Raw genomic sequence first — 20,258 nt, forward strand, 5'->3', positions numbered from 1 at the left:
AGCACTTGAGGCAAGTATGGCAAATATCTCCACGGCCACCATTGCATTTTCCTTTTGGTGCAGTATAGAAATAAATAAGAACTGGGACAAATATACACATTAGTAAAGAACCCCCATGGGTAGGTGAGGGTGTGTGCTCAAAGGACTAGAATTATGTAAGGGGTATAAGATCTCCAGTGATTACCTTGGAAATTAAGCCTTCTATGTTTCTAGTGATGTAGAAGTTCCTGTGTAACTATTGAAGATCAGTACAAATAGCCCTACAATACTATATCATTATACAGCCCATGCAACAGCATATATTGTTTCACTAAAATACAAATGGATTTTTCTATTTACTGAAAGAACCAATAGAATAATCTTCAAAGTCTATTTTTCTTAGAAAGCAGGCCCATTTGTGTGTTCAAGTCTGGCCTGAACAGAATAATGAAACATTTTGGAAAAAATATACAGCTTAGAAGTCCAGTACTTGAGGCCAATATGGCGAAGACCTCCACAGCCACCATGTATTTTCCTTTAGCGCTTAGATAGGCCGGGATCATGGCAATCCAGACACTGCAGAACACCAGCATGCTGAAGGTGATGTATTTGGCCTCATTAAAACTGTCCGGTAATGTCCTCACCATGAAAGCCAGAACAAAACTCACAGCTGCTAGAAACCCCATATAACCCAACACAGAGTAGAACCCGATAATTGACCCTTCATTACACTGAATAATGATCTTGTCCTGATAAGAATGAGTGTCCATTTCCATAAAAGGTGGTGAAGTAGACAGCCAAATGAGACATATTGTACCCTGAACACATGTAAGCAGTAACGCTACAAAATTTGGAAGTGTGGCTCCAATCCATTTCCTCCAGTAGCTGCCAGGTTTAGTGGCTGTAAAAGCAATATAAACCATGACTGTTTTAGCCAGAAGAGAGGAGACGGCTAAGGAGAAGATGGTACCAAAAGTGGTGACATGCAGTATACAGGTTATATCCTGTGGACGACCAAGGAACAGGAACACACAGAGAAAGCTCAGCAAGATACAGACAAGCAGGACAAAGCTCAAACTCCGATTATTTGCTTTGATAACAGCGGTATCCATATAGGATATAAAAATTCCAATTATGAAGAGTGTCACAAGACAGAGCAAAACAGAAATGGATGCAAATACTGTAGAAATATCATCAGAGTAAGAGAGGAATTCCTCTAGTTTTGGAATACACCGATCCTTCTTCTCATTTGGCCATTCATCTTCTAGACATTGAATACAATTTTTACTGTCTGCCAGAAATGAAAATATTTCCAATTAGAAAAAAACAAACTCAATGGTGCAAAAAAGAATAATAATAAAGTCCCAGGGTAAATAAGTCCAGTTGGGAAGAATCACTTGTATGATGGCTGTAGCTCTTCCAGCAGAGTATTGGATGAGCTCTGTGCACTACAATAAACAAAAAAGCAGAAGGCGCCACCATTTAAGTGTATCAGTTTATTAAAAACTGTTTAAAAATTGTAAAATACACTCATGCCTTGTACACACGACTGGACTTTCCGACAGAAAAGATCAGACGGAATCATTCCGTCAGATATTCCGATCATGTGTGGGCTTCATCTGACTTTTTTCTTCAAAAATTCAGACGGACCTAGAAATAGAACATGTTTCAAATCTTTCAGGCGGAATCAATTTCCGGAATTAGGAAAACCGTTAGTCTGTATGCTGGTCTAACGGACCAAATACGATGCAAGGGCAGCTATTGGCTACTGGCTATTAACCACCTCAATACAGTTTCAGTGCACTTACACCCCCTTCCTGACCAGACCAATTTTCAGCTTTCAGCGCTCTCACAGTTTGAATGACAATTACTCAGTCATGCAACACTGTACCCATATGAAACTTGCGTCCTTTTTTCCACACAAATAGAGCTTTCTTTTAGTGGTATTTAATCATAGTGTTTTTTTTATTTTTTGTGCTATAAATAAAATAAAACAAAAAAATTTTGTGATAAAAATGCCTTTTTCTTTGTTTCTGTCATACATTTTTGCTAATTAGTAATTTTTCTTCATACATTTTGGCCAAAATTTATACTGCTACATATCTTTGGTAAAAATAACCCACATTAGTGTATATTATTTGGTCTTTGTGAAAGTTATAGAGTCTACAAACTATGGTGCCAATCGCTGAAAATTGATCACTTCTGATCAGGCCTTCAGTACATCATGTGTATCTCATTTCTTGAGACACTAACAAGTCAGGAAAGTACAAATACCCCCCAAATGACCCCTTTTTACAAAGTAGACATTCCAAGGTATTAAGTAAGTAGCATGGGGATTTTTTTAAGTTGTAATTTTTTCCCACAATTCTTTGCAAAATGAAGATTTTTTTTATTATTATAATTTTTTTTACAAAATTGTCATATTATCAGGTTATTTCTCACACACAGCATATGCATACAACAAATTACACCCCAAAATACATTCTGCTACTCTTCCCGAGTACGGCGATACCACATGTGTGAGACTTTTACACAGCCTGGCCACATACAGAGCACCAACATTGATGTAGTACCTTCAGACGTTCTACGAGCAAAAATGACGCATCTCATTTCTCAACCACCTATTACACTTTTGAAGGCCCTGGAGTACCAGGACAATGGAATTTCCCATAAAATGACTCCATTTTGGAAAGCAAACACCCCAACGTATAATCTGTGAGGCATAATGAGTCTTTTGAACGGTTTATTTTTTTCCAGAAGTTTTTGGAATATGTGGAAAAAAATGAAAACACATTTTTTTTTTCCCCAAAGTCAATTTATAAGACATTTCTAACACATAGCATGTATATAGCAAAAATTACACCCCAGTACACATTCTGCTACTCCTCCTGAGTATGGCGATACCACATGTGTAGGACTTTTACACAGCCTGGTCACATAGAGAGGCCGAACATTGAAGTAGTACGTTCAGGCGTTCTAGGAGCATAAATGACACTCATGAATCTCATTTCATTCCTACCTATCACACTTTTGAAGGTCCTGGAGCACCAGACAGTAAAATTACCCACAAAATGACCCCATTTTGGAAAGAAAACACTCCAACGTATATTCTATGAGACATGGGCTGCAAATAGGTACTCGGGTACTCTGATGGGCTGGAGATAGGTACTCTGGTACTCTGATGGCCTGGTGACAGGTACTCGGGTACACTGATGGCCTGGTGACAGGTACTCGGGTACTCTGATGGCCTGGTGACAGGTACTCGGGTACTCTGATGGCTTGGTGACTGGTATTTGGGTACTCTGAAGGGCGGTGACAGGTACTCATATGGACTGTGACAGGTACTCGGGTACTAAGATGAACTGTGACAGGTACTCGGGTACTAAGATGAACTGTGACAGGTACTCAAGTACTCAGATGAACTGTGACGGGTACTCAGATGGACTGGGACAGGTACTCAGGTACTCAGATGAACTGTGACAGGTACTTGGGGTACTCAGATGGACTGGGACAGGTGCTTGGGTACTCAGATGGGCTGGTGACAGGTACTCGGGTACTCTGATGGTCTGGTGACAGGTACTCGGGTACTTTGATGGCCTGCTGACAGGTACTCTGATGGCCTGGTGACAGGTACTCGGGTACTCTGATGGCCTGGTGACAGGTACTCTGATGGCTTGGTGACTGGTATTTGGGTACTCTGAAGGGAGGTGACAGGTACTCAGGTACTCAGGTACTCTTATGGACTGTGACAGGTATTCGGGTACTAAGATGAACTATGACAGGTACTCAGGTGAACTGTGACGGGTACTCAGATGGACTGGAACAGGTACTCAGGTACTCAGATGAACTGTGACAGGTGCTCAGGTACTCAGATGGGCTGGTGACAGGTACTCGGGTACTCTGATGGGCTGTGACAGGTACCCGGGTACTCGGATGAACCGTGACAGGTACTCGGGTACTTTGATGGGCTGTGACAGGTACTCGGGTACCTTGATGGGCTGTGACAGGTACTCGGTACTCTGATGGACCGTGACAGGTACTCGGGTACTCCGATGGACCGTGACAGGTACTCGGGTACTCCGATGGACCGTGACAGGTACTCGGGTACTCTGATGGACCGCGACAGGTACTCGGGTACCCTGATGGATCGTGACAGGTACTCAGGTACTCAGATGAACTGTGACAGGTACTCAGGTACTCAGATAATCTGTGATGGGTACTCAGATGGACTGGGACAGGTACTCAGGTACTCAGATGAACTGTGACAGGTACTCGGGTACTCAGATGGACTGGGACAGGTGCTCGGGTACTCAGATGGGCTGGTGACAGGTACTCGGGTACTCTGATGGTCTGGTGACAGGTACTCGGGTACTTTGATGGCCTGGTGACAGGTACTCTGATGGCCTGGTGACAGGTACTCGGGTACTCTGATGGCCTGGTGACAGGTACTCTGATGGCTTGGTGACTGGTATTTGGGTACTCTGAAGGGAGGTGACAGGTACTCAGGTACTCTTATGGACTGTGACAGGTACTCAGGTGAACTGTGACGGGTACTCAGATGGACTGGGACAGGTACTCCGGTACTCAGATGAACTGTGACAGGTGCTTGGGTACTCAGATGGGCTGGTGACAGGTACTCGGGTACTCTGATGGGCTGTGACAGGTACCCGGGTACTCGGATGAACCGTGACAGGTACTCGGGTACTTTGATGGGCTGTGACAGCTACTCGGGTACTCGGATGAACCGTGACAGGTACTCGGGTACCTTGATGGGCTGTGACAGATACTCGGGTACCCTGATGGACCGTGACAGGTACTCGGGTACTCTGATGGACCGTGACAGGTACTCGGGTACTCTGATGGACCGTGACAGGTACTCGGGTACTCTGATGGACCGTGACAGGTACTCGGGTACTCTGATGGACCGCGACAGGTACTCGGGTACCCTGATGGACCGTGACAGGTACTCAGGTACTCTGATGGACCGTGACAGGTACTCAGGTACTCTGATGGGCTGTGACAGGTACTCGGGTACTCTGATGGCCGTGACGGGTACTCTGATGTGCTGTGACAGGTACTCGGGTACTCTGATGGGCTATGACAGGTACTCAGGTCTTCTGATGGACTGTGACAGGTAATCGGGTACTCTGATGGGCTGTGACAGGTACTCTGATGGACTGTGACAGGTACTCAAATACTCTGATGGACTTTGACAGGTACTCTGATGGACTGTGATTAACAGGTACTATGAGGGGTGGTGACAGGTCCTCTTTATTGGGGGGGGGGGCAATCAGTGTGATTGGTGTACACTGTAGGGGGTAACGAGATGTTACCTCAATCTCCTCCTCACACACGATTGGTGGACCGTGAAAGTTTGGCCATGTGTATACAGCATCACAAGAGTAGAAGAAAGACAGACTCATCATCAGTCTTTAGTCACTAGCAGGGCCAAAATGCTGGCAGAAGGAACCAGGAGGCGAAGGTGTTGTGCAAGAGACATCTGGCTTAGGAGGGTTGCAAGGCTTGTATTTCTTAATATTTTACAATGAGCACATTTTTCTTTCCAAATAGTGTCTTTCATCACCATCATCCATTCTTCTACTGTTGGAGGGACCTTTGCCTGCCACTTTTGTGCAATCAACTTCCTTACTTGAAACAGACATCTGATAATTGCAATCCATGTATCTCCTAACCAGCCATTGGCTTCCAAGACCAGAGATATCCCAAATCCAGAATTTATTTTTGCCACTATTTTACTCTAATATCTATGTAACTTGGGACATCTCCAGACCATATGCACCAAGTCACCTGTCTCATCCCCACACCTTGGGCACTTCGCATCTGGCCTTTTTCCAAATTTAAACATTTTCAAAGGGGTAAAATATGCTATATGTAACAGAAATAGATGGGATACAGTCTGTGAGGGGGACAGTGAAACCTCCGGCCCTGATGACAATTTTCTGCTCCATTGTTCCTCAGTTATTCGCCTAATATCCTTCTCCCATTTGGGTCTGATTGGGAATCCCCCATCACCCTCCAATTCAGCCTTATACACCTATACATGTCGGAAACTAACCCCTTACACATCCCTGCATTGACCACCTTTTGGAGAGAGGTTATTTCTCTCCACTCCACTGCCCTCTCCCCAAATTGCGAGTCCAGGGCATGTCTTACCTGCAGGTACCTATAAAAAGACCTATTTGAAACAGCATATTTCTCTGTTATCTCCTGAAATGTTTTCAACCTACCAGCATTATACATTTGTGGATGCCACTTTGTGTCCATTCCTCAATCTTCCCCATTACCATCAGCTCCTTTAAGTTCTTATTATCCCACATGGGGGAGAATTCAGAGAAGCCACCATAGCCCAACATGGTCCGGACGGTTTCCCAGCTTTTTACCATCAATTGAGCTGTAGGGCATGTAGAGCCAAAAGAATCCACCTCAACTAATTCTACTACTGTATCATGGCTAGTATCTGTCAACATCAATTTCCTTCCCACTTCCCTCTCTGCTGGCAGATTGCCCCCTCTCATACGCTGCATCTGGGTGGCTAAAAAATTGTTTCTTGGGTTTGGCAAGGCTAGCCCCCCCTCCTCCCTCGGTAGCTGCAACACACACAAATGGATTATGGCCACTCCGTTCTTCCAGATCAGTTCTCAAAAAACACTGTCCAATTTCTTAAACCAGTGCTTTAGAATCCAAACTGGAGAGTTATGTAACACATACAAAATCTGTGGCATCCAAACCATTTTAATTAAATTGCAACGGTCAGCTACCGAGAGTGGAAGTTGGGACCACACCTGGCATTTCTGTTTTACTTTTGTCATAAGCAGGACTCTGAAAGTGATGGGATCCTCAACCCCTTGAAGAAATCCCACATCTCCCCTTCTACATTTATATGTGATGTGCTATACACACTGTTATAATAATTTTTTTAATTCATTCACAATTTCTGGGACTGCCCTAGTAATTCTCCCTCCCTCGATCCTAATGGCCGGTACAGTGGAAGATGGTGCGCTTGCCCTGACTATCAAAACCAGGATTCTCCCTACTCACTCCCCAGCCCCAAAAAACTCTGTTTTTGGAATAGCCTCCTGTTCTCTGCTTTAGTCAAGACCTGCTTCCTATATTCTTCCTGTCTCTCCAACCACTCCTATCTAGCTGGCGTTGAATCAGCCACGTATTGCCTTTCCACATTTCTAGAATTTTCCCCTGCAATAGTCTCTTTTAATTTTGTTTGTTTCTTAACCTGAGAGATTTGCTGGATTAGTACCCCCCGAAGAAACGCCTTCAGGGTGTCCCAGGTCACTCCCACTGAGGCTGACCATGCGTTTAGTTCTATAAACTCCTCCAGGCTGGCTGTTATTTTCCCTGAATCCTGAATCAATTCCAGCCAAAAGGGGTTTATCCTCCAGTCACTCCTTCTATAGCTATTCCCTATCTTTACTGAACAATCCACGGGTGAGTGATCTGAGAGACTCTTCGACTCGTACCTTACTTCTTCCATCATATTCAAGGCCTCTTCATTACAGAGCACAAGATCTTACATCTGGATACCACCTCCTCCAGACATCCACCAGCCCTATCTCCCCGCAAAACTGACAGAATGGGCTGCTGGATGTACCACCAGAGGGGGCCCGGATGGAAACCTATCCATGTTTTTATCCATAGTCATGTTAAGGTCTCCTGCCACTATCACTGGTATTTCTGGCTTATCTATAATAAACTCCATTAGATCATTCAAAATTTCAATACCTAAGGGTAGGGAAATATAAACATTGGCCAAAACGCACAACCTATCCTCTATTAAGCAAAAAAGAAAAACATATCTGCCCTTCTCATCTATTTCACTCTGCCTACAGGAAAAAAAACACCCCCCCCCCCCCGAGTCCACCAGAATGCTCACTTGCCTTGAATAGGATGTGTAAGTAGAATGGTATTGCACCTGATAATTCCTATGCCTCAAAGTGCTTGTCGTCACCCTCTCCATGTGTGTTTCCTGCAGACAGAGTATTTTAACACCACCTGCCTTGGGCATCAAAAAAAGTGCCCGCTTCTTAGATGAGTTCCTCATCCCCCGCACATTCCAGGAACATATCTTTAAACCCCCCTGGAGTGCACTGGGGATTTGCCTCCTCTTTCCTTAATGACTGTCATTTACCTCTCCCCTCTTCACTGAACTAAACTAAACTCAGCAAAAATACTTATTCAAAAAACTTTGTTGTTCGTGTGTATTCTTTCACACTTGTAACTATGTGTTTCTCTCCCTTCCTGTGTGAATTCTAATAGTGCATAAACTCCTCTCATCTCCCCCCTCATCATACCCTCACTCATACATACAATCCATTCATTCCCCTTCCCACCCAACCCCCCCTCCTCCCTTGCCCTTCTTTGGGCCCATCCCATGGGCTTCTAAAGTAACCATACCCAATGGTTAAGGTGATATGTGCCATTTCTTGTGTGATCCATTTCTCTTGTAAAAAAGATAAATAAGTGTAAAAATAATGAAAAAAAAATTCCCCCCAAAAATACACTTGCAAATCCCTACTCTATTGCAGCCCACGCTCCCTAATATAACATTCTATATAGCACTCAAAATAAAATAAAATAAAATGAAATAAAAAAAGAGAGACAAAAAGAAAAAGAGAAAAACAAGCAAAAGGGAAACCAAATGAAAAATTCCCCCTCTAATCACAGAGCCTTAGGCCGCGTACACACGGGCGGATTGTCTGCCCAACTAAGTTCGTCAGACAATTCCGACAGACAGTCCGTCCAACATTTGAATGAACGGACTTGACCACACACGATGAACAGACAGTCCGCTGAAAGCTTGCGCGATGACGTGTACAGCACGTACGACGGGACTAGAAAAACGACTTCCAATACACTGCAATGCAACCTTCGGCCGTGTAAATCCTTTCTGAGCATGCGCCATACTTAGTCCGTCCAACTTGCCTACACACGAGCGGACTGTCCGCTGAAACCAAGTTTGGACGGACAAAACCAAGTTTGGATGGACAAAATTATGGAAATTCCGAAAGACTTAGGCCGCGTACACACGGGCGGATTGTCTGGCCAACTAAGTTCGTCAGACAATCCGACAGACAGTCCGTTCAAAATTTGCATGAACGGACTTGACCACACACGATGAGCAGACAGTCCGCTGAAAACTTGCGCGATGACGTGTACAGCACGTACGACGGGACTAGAAAAACGACGTCCTATACACTGCAATGCAACCTTCGGCCGTGTAAATCCTTTCTGAGCATGCGCCATACTTAGTCCGTCCAACTTGCCTACACACGAGCGGACTGTCCGCTGAAACCAAGTTTGGACAGACAAAACCAAGTTTGAACGGACAAAATTTCGGAAATTCCGTAAGACTTTGTTCGTCAGACAGTCCGCTGAAAAAGTCCGCTGAAGCCCACACACGAGCGGATTGTCCGCTGAAACACGGTTCAGCGGACTAAGTTGGACAGACAATCCGCCCGTGTGTACGCGGCCTAAGTCCGCCAGACTGTCCGCTGAAAAAGTCCGCTGAAGCCCACACACGAGCGGATTGTCCGCTGAAACATGGTTCAGCGGACTAAGTTGGGCAGACAATCCGCCCGTGTGCACGCGGCCTTAGTTCACTCTCCATTCTTATAATATTTCCTTTTTCTACTGAAATTTCCCTTTGTTAGTATCCAGCCACAGTGTAACTTCTGCAGGTGTGTTAAACAACTTGGTTTCCCCCAGAGCTGTTATCCTCAGCCATGCCCTTGTATAACATTGCATATTTTATATCAAACTTAACTGTCTGCGTTTGGTTTTTGTAAACCTGGACCTTTGTTTCTGCAGCTCCTCTGAGAAGTCTGGGTATATGGAAATCCTTACACCGTTAAACAATATATTTTTCATCTACCTTGCTTTTTGGAGAATTGTAACTTTATCCTTGTAGCATAAAAGTTTAGTAAGAAGGGGCCTCGGCTGGCCTCCTGGAGGCGGTGCCCTAAAAGGGTGTGAGCTTGCTCGATTGAAAAAAAAATTGACAGAAATTCTATACCAAAAATTCCTTTAAACCTGTCCTCTAATTATTCTATGGGGTTAATCCCCTTGCTTTGCTTCGGGAGACCCAAGACCCTTAGATTTTTCCCGCGCAACCTATTTTCCATTTCGTCCATTTTGTGTATACACATATTCAATTGTTCCCTCATTGATTTTATCTCTTGTTTCATTGGGTTCACATCATCTTCCAAGAGGCTAATGCCTCGTACACACGATCAAACAATCCGGTGGAAAAGTCTGGCAGACTCAAGTCCGCTGGACAATCCCGCCGTGTGTAAGCTCCGGCGGAGTTTTTTTACCCAAAAGTCCGGCGGACTAAGAAAGTATTTTTGCACTCCAGTCTGTCCGCCGGACTCGCATTTCGGCGGACAATCCGGCCGTGTGTGTGCCAGTCCGCCGTACTTTTGAAATGAACGGACTTTTCCCACCCGGAGAAAAGTCCGCTCATTTTGAGCGCGTCTCCAGGTCACCTGGTATGGACTTAAAGGGGAATCCCTACACTGAAAAATCAGCGTGGGGGTCTCCCCCCTAGGTCCACATCAGACCCTTATCTGAGCACGCTACCCGGCCGGCCAGGAAAGGGGGTGGGGACGAGCGAGCACCCCCCCTCCTGAGCCGTACCAGGCCGCGTGCTCTCAACATGGGGGGGTGCCTTTCTTCTTCGCTGCCGCGCTCTTCTTCCGACTTCGGGGGTCTTGTCCCCCTCTTCGGTTCTTCTTGCCGGGCCACCGTGCCTTCTTCTAGCTCTTTTACAAGCGGTGGCCCGGTCTATCACCGCTGTCGCCGTCTTCTGTTCTTCTCTTCTTCTCATCAGATGTTGCCTCGTCGCTGCCTCCGCTCACAATGGCAGGGACGCGGCGCGCGGGGACTTATATAGGGACATCACCGGATGATGTCCCCGCCCATTATGATGTCACAGTCCCAGATGCTTGTAAAAGAGCTTGTAAAAGAAATAGAAGAAGGCGCGTGGCCTGGCAAGAAGAACCGAAGTGGGGGACAAGACCCCCGGAGAGGGGGACAAGACCCCCGAAGAGGGGGACAAGACCCCCGAAGTCGGAAGAAGAGGACAGCGGCGAAGAAGAAAGCCAGGGTCCTCCGCTAGCAAAAGAGCTAGCAGAAGATAGCGGAGGAGTCCGGCGAGAAGACCCCCGAAGACGGACAGAAGACCCCCGGAGCTGTGCAATAAACTATTTTAACCCTTGTGTGTTGTGTTTTTTTTTTTTTACTTTTTTTTTACAGGTGAATGGGTAGGGGTACATTGTATCCCATACTCATTCACATAGTGTGGGATGGCCGGTATCCGGGGGCCCCTTATTAACCACTTAACAACCACCCATAGCCGATTAACGGCTTCAGGGCGGTTGTTTAACTCTGAGAGGCCGTTAATTAACGGCCTCCCAGAATTCTGCTCTCGCGCGCCCCCTGGGGCGCGCACACGAGAGCATCCGTGACCGCCGGGTCCAGTGGACCCGGCACATCACGGTAAACGCCCACTCATCGTGGCCGTTTACCACGTGATCGCTCTGTCAAATGACGTAGTGATCACTTGTAAAAAACCGGCGTTATGACGCCGGTTCCTCCCTCCCCCTCTCTGTACCGATCGGTACAGCGGAGGGGAAAGAGATCGGTGTCAGCAGCTCTGTGGGCTGCATCTGCAGTGCCCACATCGCTGCTCACCGAATTTAACCCCTCCATACCCTTGCAATACTCTGTAATACCCACCAATACTCTGCAATACCCCCCAATAATCTGCAATACCCCCCAATACTCTGCAATACTCCCCAATACTCTGCAATACCCCGCCTATACTCTGCAATACCCCCAATACTCTGCAATACCCCCCAATACTCTGCAATACCCACCAATACTCTCCAATACCCGCCAATACTCTCCAATACCCGCCAATACTCTGCAATACTAGCCAATACTCTGCAATACCCCCCAATACTCTGCAAAACCCGCCAATACTCTCCAATACCCGCCAATACTCTTCAATATCCGCCAATACTCTGCAATACCCCCCAATACTCTGCAATACCCGCCAATACTCTCCAATACCTGCCAATACTCTCCAATACCCGCCAATACTCTGCAATACCAGCCAATACTCTGCAATACCCACCAATACTCTGCAATACCCGCCAATACTCTGCAATACCTGCCATAAATTGCCATACCCAGCCATACTTGGAGATACCCTGCAATACCCAGCCATACACGGAGATACCCAGCCATACTCGGTGATACCCTGCAATACCCAGCCATAGACACCCCCCCTCACCGCCCTCCGGTGCGTCTACCGACTCGCCAATACGATCAAAGCCAGAATCTTTTTATTTATTTTTTAATTTTTATTTCAGGCTTCCCAGCCTAGAGGTGAGATGTGGGGTCTTATTGACCCCCAGATTTCACTGTAAAGAGGACCTGTCATCCCATATTCCTATTACAAGGGATGTTTACATTCCTTGTAATAGGAATAAAAGTGATCAAAAATGGATTTTTGGGGAAAAAAATGTCAAACTAAAATAAATAAAGTAAAATGAACAATAAAAAAAAAAAAAAGTAAAGCGCCCCTGTCCCTATGTGCTCGCATGCAGAAGTGAACGCATACGTAAGCCCCCGCCCACATATGAAAACGGTGTTCAAACCACACATGTGATGTATCGCCGTGAACGTTAGAGCGAGAGCAATAATTCTAGCCCTAGACCTCCTCTGTAACTCAAAACATGTAACCAGTAAAAAAAATTTAAAGCGTCGCCTATGGAGATTTTCAAGTAGCGATGTTTGGCGCCATTCCACGAGCGTGTGCAATTTTGAAGAGTGACATGTTCGATATCTATTTACTCAGCATAACTTCATCTTTCACAAAAATTGGGCTAACTTTACTGTTTTTTTTTTTAAGCACAAAACTGTTTTTTCCCCAAAAAAAAGTGTTAGAAAAATTGCTGCGCAAATACCGTGTGAGATAAAAATTTGCAACGACCACCATTGTATTCTCTAGGGTCTTTGCTAAAAAAAAAATATATCATGTTTTGGGGTTCTATGTAATTTTCTAGCAAATAAATGATGATTTTTACATGTAGGAGAGAAATGTCAGAATTGTCCTGGGTGCTCCAGAACGCCTGATGGCGCTCCCTGAATTTTGGGCCTCTTACTAAATACCTTGGAATGTCTTCATTCCAAAAAGGGGTCATTTGGGGGGTATTTGTAATTTTATGGCATGTTAGGGTCTCAAGAATTGAAATAGGCCGTAAGTACTTCGGGTGTGATCAATTTTCAGATATTGGCACCATAGCTTGTGGACTCTATAACTTTCACAAAGACCAAATAATATCCACCAATTTGTACTTATTTTTACCAAAGATATGTAGTGGTATAAATTTTGGCCAAAATTTATGAAGAAAAATTACTAATCTGCTAAATTTTATAACAGAAACAAAGAAAAATTCATTGTTTTACAGAATTTTCGTTCTTTTTTCTTTTATAGCACAAAAAAAAAAAAAAACGAGAGGTGATTAAATACCACCAAAAGAAAGCTCTATTTGTGTGAAAAAAAGGACAAAAATTTCATATGGGTACAGTGTTGCATGACTGAGTAATTGTCATTCAAAATGTGAGAACACCAAAAGCTGAAAATTGGTCTGGTTATTAAGGGTGTTTAAGTGCCCAGTGGTCAAGTGGTTAAAGGGGGCTTCCGGATTCTGAGCCCCCCATCTGCAGACCCCGACAACCAACGGCCAGGGTTGTCGGGAAGAGGCCCTTGTCCTCATCAACATGGGGACAACGTGCTTTGGGTTGGGGGGGCCATGCGGCCCCCCCTTCCCCAAGGCACCCCCCCATGTTGAGGGCACGTGGCCTGGTACAGCTCAGGAGGGGGGGGGCGCTCGCTCGTCCCCACCCCTTTTCCTGGCCGGCCGGGTAGCGTGCTCAGATAAGGGTCTGATATGGAGCTAGGGGGGACCCCCACGCCGATTTTTCGGCATAGGGGTTCCCCTTTAAGTCCATACCAGGTGACGGGGCCAGCGACGCCTCCCTCGCTGGCCCCGGCTACCTGGAGAGGTGCTTAAAATGAGCGGACTTTCCTCCACGTGTGTGGGCGAGACCGTTCATTTCAAAAGTACGGCGGATAGTCCGGCGGACTTAGTACGCCGTATTAGTCTGCTGAAAAAGTGCCATGTGTGGGCAAGTAGCTCGTTCGGAAAGTCCGCCAGACTAAGTCCGCCGGATAGTCTGCTACGTGTGTACGCGGCATAAGTCCCCCTTCTAAAAACAGATGTACCTTCACATACCTCCTGCACGTCATGTCTTAACAATAAGAGCTTCTCTTTTATACTTTTAACTTGGTTAGACATTTTAAACAAGAAGGATTTACAGTTGTTGATTGCATAAAGAACATCTTTCAGGGATGGCTGTCCTCCCCTCCTGGGGATTTCTCAAGAGTTTCACCCTCTGTCATTTCGCTTAAAGCTGGCACGCACTCCTGGGCTGTCACTGCTGCTGATGGTACTGGGCCCTGGCTCTTTCTTCCCATGGAAGAGCCAGTCTGGGAACAAGGTTTTTGTGCCCCCCTGGCCTGTCCACCTTTCAAAACGTTCCAGCTTTGCGGCCTAGTCATAACAGGGGGTACTCTGGCGTCCTCCAACGCCCTCCATGGGAGCGGGTATGAGGTACAGGCTGCAATGACCTCTCTGATGGCTACAGCGCAGACCTACTTTGCCGGGAGGCCGTCATATGATGTCATATGAGGCTGTCCTCCCATGCTCGAGCGGCCTGTGCACCCGTCACGCTCTGAGATCAGCGAGCCAAGGAGACCCCTTACCACTTGATCAGCTGTCAGCCAATGACAGTTAAACATGTGATGTAAACAGAGCCGGTAATCTGCTATTTTATCTCCTCGTGCTGATAGCATGAGGAGAAAAAAAAACAATCAACGGCAGCTGTCAGAAGGACATCAGTCCCGATCATGGAAATCAGCTGCCACCTCAGCTGGGCCACCTGCCAGTGCCCACCAGTGCCACCTACCAGTGCAATACAGTGCTACCTACCAGTGCTCACAGTGCCACCTATCAATGCCACCTATCAATGCCTGATCACCAGTGCTGCCTATCAGTGTTACCTACCAGTGCCCATCAGTGCTACCTATCAGTGACAACCATCAGTGCCACCCATCAATGCCACCTATAAGTGCCACCTCATCAGTGCCGCCTTATCTGTGCCTATCAGTGCCACCTTTGCTGTGCCTATCAATGCAGCCCATCAGTGCCGTCTCATCAGCGTATATCAATGAAGGAGAAAAATTACATGTTTGCGAAATTTTATAACAAACTATGTCAGAACTAATATTTTTTTCAAAATTTTCCATCTTTTTTTGTTTATTTAGCGAAAAATAAAAACCCCCAGCAGTGATTAAATATCACCATGAAGTCTTAGCTGAATCGGCAAAAAGAATCTTTAATGGGCAAAGATTCTCTTTAATTCTCTAGAATCTACCAAAAACTGAAATTTTTGTTTATTCAGATCCTTAAAAATATACCATATACCTGTAGTATTGGATATCTCCCCTTCTGAACATGGGATACAGTCATGGCAGCAGGAATGAATCCTAGATTTAGATTTTTTTCTTGCTCCTGGTTGACAGATTTCCGAGCATCGAGACAAGGGTATCTGAAAATTAAAACATTTTACATAAAATCACTAATTACTCTTTCCTTCGTTGACACCAGCACAATTCCACTTTGGGTGTGAGAACTCCCTGGCTGAAGTTCAAAGTTAAAACGCCTCCAGGAGCGTCAATCTCCTTGGTCCCCCACAGTGATGAGTTGTTCCTCCCTCTGACCTCCAAATCCTTACAGGACTAAGAAATTATGTGGAAGTCAGAGAGAGGAACAACTCAACACAGCAGGGGACTGCTTTTGTGATTACCTACAAGTATGTGGGCAGGTACAGTCTATTTTCTTCACTGCAGGTGGTGCTCATCAGCAGCGGTATTGCAGAAAGAGAGAAAGTCAAGAGGAACATAGTTCCTCTATGGTTTTCAGGGTCACTGAGGAAGCTATCCAATTGGACACTATCACCCCGTGTGTCTCTAGCAGCCATATTGGGTCAGGCAGAGCCTATTTAAGGCCCTGGCTCCCAGGCTTAGCCTGCATTTCACGTGTGGGTAGTGTGGGCGCAGGTCAGCCATCTGACAGGGACAGTGATTAGTAGCAGGGAGAGGTTCCAGTTGAGTAGGGAAAGGATAGGGACATGCCATCCTTCTAGAGACCTCCCTATTTAGGCTTGGACTGCATTCCTCCCCTCAAGACAGAGTCTGTTGGCACATGTGAGACCTACTCTGCTTCACATTGCTGATATTGCTGTGTGTTTCATGTCGGGTGCCTTCCCAGTGGGTTTGTTGTTAGTTACTGGGTTACGCATTTTTACAAGTTCTGTTCTCTGAAATCGTACTCTGTGTGTTTACTGCACCATGCTGCACCTCCTTATAAGTTGAGCTGAGTTCTGGTTGATGAACAGCAGGGAAGCCAAATCTGCACTTTAAAGGGTCCCTTTAAAGATCACAAAGTTTTTATTTTAATTAATACACTGGTTGGATCATAAATTTGAAGATGGCTTCCCGTTGAAAAGAACTATCTTACATATAGGCTTAAGGAGGGGAATTGGGGCACTAGCCAATGGGTAAACATCAAATAAAAGACCACGAGGCACCAGTGTCAGAAACCATGAAATCAGGCCGAGACAGAAGCACAGTTAAATCACACTTGTTTAACCACTTGAGACCCGCGCTATAGCCGAATAACCTCCTTTGCCGGGACTACGTCTATTGACGTCGTCCCGTGCACGAGCGGCCTGCGTGCCCCCTGAGGGGCGCGCGCGGCCCGCGCTGTGATCAGCGAGTCTATGAGACTCGCCTGATCACCGATCCGAGCAAGGGGTAGATCCCGACCCCTTATCACCTGATCAGCTGTCAGCCAATGACAGCTGATCATGTGATACAACGGAGCCGGTAATCGGCTATTATTCCTCCTCGCGCTGACAGCACGAGGAGAAAAAAAAAGAGCCGATCACCGGCGGCCGTGATCGAGACATCAGTCCTGATCACGGCCAGCCCTGCCAGTGCCCACCTGCCTCCTGCCAGTGCCCACCTGCCCCCTGCCAGTGCCACCTCAATAAAAAATAAGTGCCCCCCGTCAGTGCCACCCAGCAGTGCCCATAGTGCCACCCAGCAGTGCCCACAGTGCCACCCAGCAGTGCCACCCAGCAGTGCCCACAGTGCCACCCAGCAGTGCCCACAGTGCCACCCAGCAGTGCCACCCAGCAGTGCCCACAGTTCCACCCAGCAGTGCCCACAATCTGCCTCAACAAAGGTGCTGAATCCCAGTGCCACATATCCGTGCCCATCAGTGTCATCTACCAGTGCCCATCAGTGCCCATCAGTGCCGCCCATCAGTGCCCAGCAGTGCCACCTATCAGAGCCACCTATCAGTGCCACCTATCAGTGCCCATCAGTCCCATCTATCAGTGGTACCTATCAGTGCCCCTTAGTGCCACCCATCTGTGCCACCCATCCGTGCCATCTTATCTGTGCCCATCTTTGCCCATCAGTGCCGCCTTATCTGTGCCCATCGGTGCCGCCTTATCTGTGCCTATTAGTGCCGCCTTAACTATGCCTATCAGTGCCCACCAGTGCAGCCTATCAGTGCCCACCAGTGCAGCCTATCAGTGCCGCCTCATCAGCGCACTTCAATGAAGGAGAAAAATGACCTGTTTGCAAAATTTTATAACAAACTATTAAACATGTTTTTTTTTTTTGCATCTTTTTTTGTTTGTTTAGCAAAAAATAAAACTCCCAGCTGTAATTAAATACCACCAAAAGAAAGCTCTATTTGTGGGAAAAAAATGATAAAAATTTCATTTGGGTACAGTGTTGTATGCCCGCGCAATTGTCATTCAAAGTGCATCAGCGCTGAAAGCTGAAAATTGGTCTGGGCATGAGGGGGGTTTAAGTGCCCAGTAGGCAAGTGGTTAATAATAAAAGTTAAAAGAACAAACTTAGTCAAAACATAGCCAAAGTTCGGTAACCAGAAAAAATAATCAGCCAAGCCAGAAGTCAGGGATCAATCTAGTGGAACAGCAAGCAGGATCTGGAGCCAGAAGGGATATCAGCAGAGCAGGTCTTGAACAGGATCACAGGAGATAGTTTCTGTGATGTTGACTAAGGCAAAAGCAGAGCTCTTCTGGACTGGATGGTTTAAGTAGGCAGGACTAACGAGCAGGATATTATCAACAGCTGAGTAACTGTGGAGAGATAGCAACTGACAATTAGCCGACAGCTGAGTGGCCAGCTCAGAGAAGGAAGGGCTGAGCCCAGCCCTGACAGTACCCCCTCCTCAATGACCCCTCCCCCTCGGAGGACCACCAGGCTTGAGGGGAAAACGTTTATGAAAATCACAGAGGAGGACAGGGGCATGTAAGTCCAAGGATGAGACCCAAGAGAGTTCCTCCGAACCGAACCCTTTCCAATGCACCTGGTACTGTATGCACCCACAGAACCTACAGGAGTCAACAATGGACTGTACTTCTTACTCCTAATGGTTCTCAATCTGTACAGGGTTAGGATGTGGCACCGAGGTGGTAAAGCAGTTGCAGACCAAAGGCTTTTAATATGGAGACATGAAATACATTCAAAATACGCATATTAGAAGGAAGGTCTAATGCGTAAGCCACTGGGTTAATTCTGCGAATAATATGGAAAGGCTCAATAAACCAAGGTGCGAACTTCAGTGAGGGAACACAAAGTCAGAGGTTGTGAGATGACAGCCAGACACTGTCCCCAACCTGATAGGAAGGCGTAGGCAGGTGTCTGCGGTCAGCATGGAGTCTGTACCGATCATTAGCATTGCGCAAAGCCTCCTGGATTTGTGCTCAAGTGGAACTAAGACCACGGAGATGCTCCTCTAACATAGGAATATTCTGCAGAACAAACGAGTAATAGGTCAGTACTAGGTCTGACCAGTTGTTATGATGGTCAGAAATATAGCAACGTAGGAATTGCTCCAAGGACTGATTGGCTTGTTCTTCGGCCCCATTAGACTGTGGGTGATACGCAGAAGAGAACGCAAGCTGAATTCCCAACTGTGCACAAAAGGATCGCCAGGACCGGGACACAAACTGACTACCCCTGTCTGAGAAATTACCATGGGTAACCCATGTAAGCGAAAGATCTCACAAGCAAAAATGGAAGCCATTTCCTTAGAAGTGGGCAACTTCTTAAGTGGAATACAATGACACATCTTTGAGAACAGGTCAACCACCATAAGGATAACTGTGTTGCCCTGGGAGTTGGGTAACTCCACAATTAAATCCATAGACAGGTGGGTCCAGGGCCTCTCTCCATTGGGTATGGGTTGTAGGAAGCCCACTGGAAGGTGTCGTGGAGTCTTACTCTGAGCACACACGGAACAGGCAGCTACGAAAGCAGTTACATCAGCATGTAGACTAGGCCACCAGAATTGTTGGTAAATGTCTCAAAAGAGTTGATGCTTCTCAGGGTGGCCAGCTGTCTGGGAGAATGGTAAGTCTGGGGCATGGTAGTACAGAGACTCTCTGGGACAAAGGAGCGGTCACAAGGTTTCTCAGGAGGAGCATGGAACTGAGTGGCAATAATTTTGTCATCCAAAAGAGAGGTGAGACTGGTGCGTCAGCCCTTACATTCTTAAGAATGAAACAATGTAATTGAAACTTGACAAGAAAAGAGCCCATCGCGCTCTTCTGGGAGAGAGGCGTTTAGCCTCAGACAAGAATGTGGGATTCTTATGGTCAGTAAGAATGAGAACCGGCACAGTGGTACCTTCGAGGAGTCGATGTCTCCTCTCTTTCAGGGCTAAAATGATCGCCAACAGCTCTCTGTCACCAATCTCGTAATTGCACTCTGCAGGTGACAATTTCTTGGAAAAGTAGCCACAAGGATGCCTAGTACTCTCAGAGGTAGGACGTTGAGACAAAAGGGTGCCAACACCAGTCTCAGAAGCATCAACCTCAAGGATAAAAGGTAACGTAGGATCAGGATGTGCCAACACAGGAGCAGAAACAAAGGCAGCCTTGAGACTCTCAAAGGCCTTAATGGACTCCGGAGACCAACTCTGTGGTTTACCATCCTTTCTGATTATATCAGTCAGGGGCTAGACCAGAGACGAGAAGTTACAAATAAATAAACCTCCGATAATAGTTGG

At 46.3% G+C, this 20,258-nt stretch overlaps 1 protein-coding gene across 1 annotated transcript in view; it reads right to left on the reverse strand.

The window, feature by feature from the left end:
* Nucleotides 1-220: 220 nt before the first annotated feature.
* Nucleotides 221-20,258, reverse strand: part of LOC143941267 (vomeronasal type-2 receptor 26-like) — a 30,748-nt gene continuing 10,710 nt past the window's right edge. Inside the window, exons 3-4 of the mRNA XM_077463303.1 lie at nt 15,570-15,693; nt 221-1,270 (exon numbers count right to left, since the gene is read on the reverse strand). Coding sequence (XP_077319429.1) covers nt 363-1,270; nt 15,570-15,693 — 1,032 coding nt within the window. The 3' untranslated portion in view covers nt 221-362. The remainder of the gene's footprint in view (nt 1,271-15,569; nt 15,694-20,258) is intronic.

The sequence above is a fragment of the Lithobates pipiens genome, unplaced genomic scaffold (genome assembly GCF_037356315.1).
Source record: "Lithobates pipiens isolate NorthernLeopardFrog02 unplaced genomic scaffold, aLitPip1_a1.2 Scaffold_3, whole genome shotgun sequence".
Classification (NCBI taxonomy): Eukaryota; Metazoa; Chordata; class Amphibia; order Anura; family Ranidae; genus Lithobates; species Lithobates pipiens.